At 46.7% G+C, this 7,891-nt stretch overlaps 1 protein-coding gene across 1 annotated transcript in view; it reads left to right on the top strand.

Annotated features, from left to right (window-relative positions):
- The window catches only part of LOC105538589 (chromosome unknown open reading frame, human C16orf96), a 53,441-nt gene that overhangs the window by 12,132 nt on the left and 33,418 nt on the right, over positions 1-7,891 (top strand). The window contains 1 exon segment of the mRNA XM_011978470.1: positions 6,396-6,500. Within this exon segment, the coding sequence (XP_011833860.1) occupies positions 6,396-6,500 (105 nt within the window).

Here is a 7,891-nt window from a genome sequence, read left to right as displayed (position 1 = left end):
ACAAAAATTAGCTGGGCGTGGTGGCGCGTGCCTGTAGTCCCAGCCACTCAGGAGGCTGAGGCAGGAGAGTTGCTTGAACCCGAGAGGTAGAGATTTCAGTGAACCGAGATCGTGCCACTGCACTCCAGCCTGAGCAACAGAGCAAAACTCCATCTCAAAATAAATAAATAAATAAATAAAATACAAATAAAAATTGGATTTTCACTATTTCGTAACATTGCTTAAAGGTGTGGAAGACACTTTGGGGTGTTAGAGTACCAAGGTTGCTATAATTGCAGTAATGGTAACGAACACTCAGATGAGATTGGTGTCACCTTCACAGAGTGTCGTGAAGTACTGTCGCATTCCTCGCTTCCATGGAGGGAAACACTAGCATTCCTATTTTCCAAAGTCCTGGATGTGACCGTGTAGACAAGTCTAGCTGCTTGTCTGAGGTGGTGTTTGCTTTAGCCCCTTTTTCAGGCCTCTTAAGGCCTTTGGGCCCTAGCTCAACTCCAGCATCCTTGAAGCCCTCGTGAGAGAGCGAGCGAGCAGGTTTGGACAAGCCTTGCTTCAAGGACTATGACAGGGGTCAGCTTCTGGAAGGGCAGCCGTCAGGAACTCACTTTCCCTTGAATTCAGCAGCATCTAAGCTCTGAATGTGGCCCAGTCACCCTGGGCAGAAACAAGACCTGAGCCACTTTCCCCACAGCTCTCTCTCCTGCCCCTTCTGCCCCGGACAGGAGTCCAGAGCATGTCCCCCACATGTGAGGCAGCAGGTAGGTCTTGGGTGAGAAACCTCTTACTGCATATCACACAGAGGCGGAGGTTGTAGTAAGCTGAGATGGCACCACTGCGATCTCCATGCGAGATGCACGGAATCCCACTCTGTCGCCCAGGCTGGAGTACGGTGGCACAGTCTTGGCTCACTGCAACCTCCACCTCCTGGGTTTAAGCGATTCTTGTGCCCCAGCCTCCCGAGTAGCTGAGATTACAGGTGCCTACCACCACGCCCAGCTAATTTTTGTATTTTTGGTAGAGACGGGGTTTCATCATGTTGGCCAGGCTGGTCTCGAACTCCTGACCTCAGGTGATCCACCCACTTTGGCCTCCCGAGGTGCTGGGATTATAGGCATGAGCCACCACACCCGGCCTTGTTTCCACCTTTTGACTGTTATGAATATGCTGCTATAAGCATTCACGTACAAACTTTTGTTTTGTTTTTAGGGACAAGGTCTTGCTCTGTTGCCCTGGCTGGAGTTCAGTGGTGCCATCATAGCTCACTGCAGCCTCAAACTCCTGATCTCAAGCGATCCTCCCACCTCTGCCTCCCAAATTTCTGGGAATACAGGCGCTTGCCACCATGCCTGGCTAATTTTTACGTTTTATGTAGAGATGTGGTCTTGCTATGTTGCCCACACTGGTCTTGAACTCCTGGCCTCAAGCAGTCTTCCACCTTGGCCTCCAAAAGCAGTAGGATTACAGACGTGAGCTACCATGCCTGGCCCATGTGTGCAAGTTTTTGTATGGACCTATGTTTCCATTTCTTTTGGGAATATACCTAGGATTAGAATCGGTGATCATCTGGTATCTGTATAATCTTGTAAGGAACTGCCACACTGACTTCTAAAATGGCTGCACAATTTGCATTCCCACCAGCGGTGTATGAGAATTACAGTTTCTCCTTGTGGTTAACAGCACTTATTATCTGACTTTCGATTCTGACCATCCTACAGAGTTTGAAGTGGTATCCCATTGTAGTTCTGATTTTCATTTCCCTGATGACGATGGACGTTGAGCATCTTTTCTTTTTATGTGCTTATTGGCCATTTGCACATTGTCTTTGGAGAAATGTCTATTCAGATCTTTGTCTGTTTTTAAGTGGGTTATTTGTATCATCCAGTTGTAAGAGTTCTTTATATATTCTGGATATATTGGGTCAGATATATGATTTGCAAAATGAGGTTTTCTCCCATTTTGTGGGTTTTATTTTCATTTTCTTGCTGGTGTCTTTTGAAGCACAAAAGGTACTTTTTATTACGACTTGAATCTCTTCAGTTGTTATAGGTTTATTCAGATTGTCTATTTCTTCTTGAGTCAGTTTTAATAGTCTGTGCCTTTCTAGGAATTTGTCCATTTCACCTAAATTATCTAATTTGTCCGCATGCAATTGTTTATTAGTATTTCTTTATAATCCTTTTTATTTCTGTAGAGTCAATAGAATGTCCCCTCTTTCATTTGATTCTAATAATTTGAGTCTGATTCTTGGCCAATCTAGGTAAAAGTATGTCAATTTTGTTGACCTTTTCAATTAACCAGTGTTTAGTTTCATTGATTTTTCTCTACTATTTTTTTCATCCTCTATTTCATTAATTTCACCATACTCTTTGTTATTTTCTTATGTCTATTTGTTTTAGGTTCAGTTTGCTTTTCTTTGTTCCAGTGTCTTAAGGTGGAAGGTTAAGTTATTGATTCAAGATCTTTCTTTGTTAATATACTCACTCACAGTGATGAATTTCTCTCTAATCACCATGTTAGCTGCATCCCATAAGTTCTGGTGTGTTGTGCTTTCATTTTAACTCATTTCAAACTAGTTTCTAATTTCTATTGTGATTTCTTCTTTGACATATTTCTATTGCGATTTCTTCTTTGGCATATTTGTTATTTAGTAGAATGTTTTTTAAATTTTAACATATTTGTGAATTTTCAATAGTTTCTTCTGTTGCTTTTTTTTTTTTTTTTTGAGACGAAGTCTTCCTCTGTCACCAGGATGGAATGCAATGGCATGACCTTGACTTACTACAACCTCTGCTCCTGGGTTCAAGCAATTCTCCTGCCTCAGCCTCCCGAGTAGCTGGGACTACAAGCGCGCACCACCAGGCCCAGCTAATTTTTGTATTTTTAGTAGAGATGGGGTTTCACCATGTTGGCCAGGATGGTCTCGATCTCCTGACTTCATGATCTGCCCGCTGTGGCCTCCCAAAGTGCTGGGATTACAGGTGTGAGCCACCGTGCCCAGCCCGTTTTTGTTTTTTGTTTGTTTTAAGCCATATCTATGGGAGCCATTGGCAATCCAAGAACTGTTTTATTTTATTTTTGAATTATAGAGATCTCACTGTGTTGCCCAGACTGGTCTGGAACTCCTGAGCTCAGATGATACGCCTGCCTCAAGCTCTCAAAGTGCTGGGATTACAGGCATGAGCCACCATACCTGGCCTCTTCTGTTGCTTTCTAATTTAATTCCGTTGTGGTCAGTGTATGTATTTTGCATACTTTCAGTCCTTTTGAAATTTGTTAAGGCTTGTTTTATGGCCTTACCATATGGTCTACCCTGGAGAGTGTTCTATGTGCACTTGAGAATAATATGTATTCTACCATTGTTGAGTGGGGTATTCTGTAAATATCTGTTACATCTAGTTGGTTTATAGCATTGTTCAAATTTTCTCTTTTCTTGCTGGCCTTTTGTTTTGTTAATTTTATTTATTTTATAGTGACAGGGTCTCCCTTTGTTGCCCAGGCTGGTCTGGAACCCCTGGGCTCAAGCCATTCTTCCACCGCAGCCTCCCAAAGTGCTGAGATTACAGGTGTGAGCCACTGAACCCAGCCTCTTGATGTTCTTTTTTACTTTTACTTTTTGTGTGTGTGTGTGACAGGGTCTCACTCTGTCACCCAAGCTGGAGGGCAGTAGTGCAATCACAGCTTACTTCAGCCTCAACCTCCTGGGCTAGGGTGATCCTCCCATCTCATCCTCCCAAGGACCTGGGACTATAGGCATGTGCCACCATGCCTGTCTAATGTTGGTATTTTTTGTAGAGATGGGAGACCACTGTGTTCCCCAGGCTGGTTTCAAACTCCTGGGCTCAAGTGATCCACCTGCCTCAGCGTCCCAAAGTGCTGGGATTAGAGGTGTGAGCCACTGCACCCAGGATACTGTTCTTTTTATCGGTTTTGTTTTTTTGAGATGGGGTCTTATTCTGTCACACAGGCTGGAGAGCAGTGGCATGATCTTGGCTTGCTGCAACCTCTGCCTCCCGGATTCAAGTGATCCTCCTACCTCTTGCCTCCCAAGTAGCTGGGATTACAAGCCAACACCACCACACCTGACTAATTTTTATATTTTTGGTAGAGACGGGGTTTCACCATGTTGGCCAGGCTGGTCTCAAACTCCTGACCTTGAGATTCACTGGCCTCAGCCTCCCAAAGTGCTGGGATTACAGGCGTGGGTCAGCGTGCTGGACCTTGTCTTAGTTATTCTATTCATTATTGAAAATAGGATATTGAAGTCTTGAACTATTCTTGTGAATTAACTATTTCTCCTTTTGTAACTGAGTACCCCCATTTTTCTAAGAGAGTTTATTTTTGAAATTATTTTCTCTTCCTTTCTCCTTCCCCACTGCCCCCCACCTCCTACTTAGCCCTTTAGAAATGCAAAGAGAGGCCTGGTGAGTTGGCTCATGCCTGTAATCCCAGGACTCTGGAAGACCGAGGTGGGCGGATCACTTGAGGTCAGGAGTTTGAAATCAGCCTGGCCAACATGGTGAAACCTCATTAGTGGGGCATGGTGGCATGCCCCTGTAGTCCCAGCTACTTGGGAGGCTGAGGTGGGAGAATCACTTGAACCTGTGAGGTGAAGGTTGCCTGGGTGACAGAGTGAGACTCTGTCTCAAAAAAAAAAAAAGCAAAAATAGTCTTTGACCCGCCCCTTCACCAGTCACTCCCTACAGGGCAAGTTCATGTAACTCCTGGAGAGTTAAGAGACAGATTTAGAGACCAAAGCACGGCCCTTATAGGACTTTCACCTGGGAACTTTCACCCTCCAGGGGTTGCCTGGGAGCTCACACTCACCAAGAGGGCATGTTGAAAGCGTGCCCATTTGGCCACTTTTACAACTTCTTCCCAGGAAGGTGCCAACTCAGCTGCCCAGTAGATAAGACATCAAGCTCACAAGGAGACCCCTACCCTTGCTGGCTGTATCCTCTACCTCTTAAAAGTGCCCACATTTTGCTCCAGAAGTGAAGCGGCATGTTTAAAGCCAGGGCGCTTTGCGCCCCTTCCCCAAGCTAGCTTCAGAATAAATTCACTTTATTTTTGGTACGAGACCTTGCTCATGGTAACTGAACCCTGCAATGCAGCGAGCAACCAACGTGCTTTTCAGTTACACTTTCAGTTCTGTCAGTGTTTCCTTCATGTATTTTATAAAGGGCTCTGTTGTTAAGTGCATGTATGTTTATAATTATTATATCTTCCAGATACATTGGCCCTCTGAGTGGAAAAAAACTCAGTTTCTTTCACACTACTCTCACAACATGCTTTTTTTTTTTGAGATAGAGACTCACTTTGTTGTCCAGTCTGGAGTGCAGTGGTGCGTTCTCGGCTCACTGCAGCCTCTGCCTCCCAGGTTCAAGTGATTTTCCTGCCCCAGCTTCCTGAGTAGCTGGGGATTACAGGCACGCAACACCAGGCCCTGCTAAGTTTTTGTGTATTTTTAGTAGAAATGGGGTTTCACCACGTTAGCCAGACTGATCTTGAACTACTGGCCTTGTGTTCTGCCCCCCTCGGTCTCCCAAAGTGCTGGGACTATAGGCATGAGCCACCGTGCCCAGCTCGCAACAGACTTCTGATACCAGATGTGTGAGGATTTCTCCCCACAGCAAGCAATCAGTTCTGCAGGCAGGCTGCTTCCCCTTTTGCCCCCCCAGAGCCAGGCTCCACATGAGCCTGAGAGATCCTTTAAAATTGTTAAGTACAGGCCAGATGCGGTGGCTCACACCTGTAATCCCAGCACTTTGGGAGGCTGATGCAGGTGGATCACCTGAGGTCAGGAATTTGAGACCAGCCTAAGCAACACGATGAAACCCCATCTCTATCAAAAAAATAAAAAATAAAATACAAAAAATTAGCTGGGCGTGGTGATGCACACCTGTGGTTCCAGCTACTCAGAGGCTGAGGCAGGAGAATCACTTGAACCCAGGAGGTGGAAGTTGCAGTGAGCTGGGATCGCACCACTGCACTCCAGCCTGGGCCACAGGGTGAGACTCCATCTTAGGAACAAAAAGCAAATGCAACCCTGTCTCTCCTGCTCCTGATCCTCCAGTGGCTCCTGCCCGGCGATGGGCTGTGCTTCCTCCCTGGCTGACATCTATCATACAATAAAGGGTGAAATGCTTCATGATGAGTAACTCCTGGTTACTGGATATATTCAAATACAGAGTTGCCTCCTCCTCACCCAGGCCACTTGGAGATCAGAGCACTGTTGACTTTAGTAGCATCTCCTGGCCCCCTTGTGGATTCCAGTCTAGGCTTGGGAGAGCCAGGAGGACCTCTTGAACAACGGCTATCATCAGAAAGCTTCTGCACTTCACTTATCCTCTCCCCCAGCCATACCCGGCTTCACATTTTCTCCTCCTCTTTTGTAGTCAATGCAGACCCTGCAGGACTTGCTCACTGATCTTCATGCACTCCAGGTCACCATCAAAGCCCTTAGGAAGGAAGTGGACATGCTAAAGAACATGCTTGACAAGGTAGGTCCTCCCCGTCATCCTCCATGCCAGCTGCGTCGCTCAGGCCTCTGGGGGTTGGAGCAATGAGGAAAATCTAGGAAGCTTACTCTTAGGCCAAGAGTGCAACTGTGAGGGCGTGCTCACGTGGCCCCTCCAGTTGGCCAGTGCCACTGACTTCTCTGTGACCCTTCCGTGCTTTCTTTTCTTTCTTTTTTTTTTTAAGATGGAGTCTAACTCTGTTGCCCAGGCTAGAGTGCAATAGCGTGATCTCGGCTCACTGCAACCTCCGCCTCCTGGGTTCAGGTGATTCTCCTGCCTCCTCTTCCCGAGTAGCTGGGATTACAGGCACACACCACCACACCTGGCTAATTTTTGTATTTTTAGTAGAGACAGGGGTTCACCATGTTGGCCAGGCTGGTCTCGAACTTCTGACCTCGTGATCCACCCACCTCAGCCTCCCAAAGTGCTGGGATTACTGGTGTGAGCCACCACACCCGGCTGACCGCTCCATGCTTTCTACCCCACTGTGTTAAAACGTTAGTTATAAGTGACAGAAGTCAAGTTCATCCTGGATTAGGCAAAATAAGGGATTTATTGTCTCATTTACTAAAAGGTCCAGGGACGGCCAGATCTAGGTACTCACGCAATATTGACATCTCTCAGTGAAGCTTTCCTCCCAGTTGGCTTCATTCTCAGGCAGGCGCTCCCCAAGTCTTGGCAACACCAGACTTATATTCCAGCAACTTAGCAAAAAGAAAACCTCTTCCCCTTCTGGAAAGCTCTGTCCACACAGAAAGTGGACTACTCGTAATAGTGCAGGCATACATACAAGCTCCTTCTGTCGCCAAAAACCATCAGCCAAGTACGTTCTAACGCCCTACCATGCATGGAAGTCCCTGAGCCATGAGGCAGCTGTCCCTGTCACAACTGATGAGTCACAGCTGGGGTTGGAAGCCAGGTCTCCACACCCCCAGGTTTAACAACTTCCCCCAAATAGTGTAATTTTCTGTACTGTCCCGGCTTCACAGATCAGGGCCTGTATTTGCTCATCGTGGCAACTGTGGGAGCTTCAGTCATGGGCTGGATGGCTCCCATCTAAGCAGACAGAGCGCTAGCGTTGCATCATGAGCTACTCCAAAGGGCCCCTTAGACAAAGCTGTTAGAAAAACAATGCCTTCTCGGCCGGGCCTGGTGTCTCACGCCTGTCATCCCAGCACTTTGGGAGGCCGAGGCAGGCGGATCACCTGAGTTCAGGAGTTTGAGACCAGCCTGGCCAACATGGTGAAACCCCTGTCTCAACTAAAAATACAAAAATTAGCCGGGTATGGTTGCGGGCACCTTTAACACCAGCTACTTGGGAGGCTGAGGTATGAGAATCACTTGAACCCAGAAGGCGGAGATTGTAGTGAGCC

This window comes from Mandrillus leucophaeus, unplaced genomic scaffold (genome assembly GCF_000951045.1).
Source record: "Mandrillus leucophaeus isolate KB7577 unplaced genomic scaffold, Mleu.le_1.0 Scaffold195, whole genome shotgun sequence".
Classification (NCBI taxonomy): Eukaryota; Metazoa; Chordata; class Mammalia; order Primates; family Cercopithecidae; genus Mandrillus; species Mandrillus leucophaeus.
The sequence above is the reverse complement of the archived record's forward strand: the minus strand, read 5'-3'. Positions and strand labels throughout refer to the sequence as shown.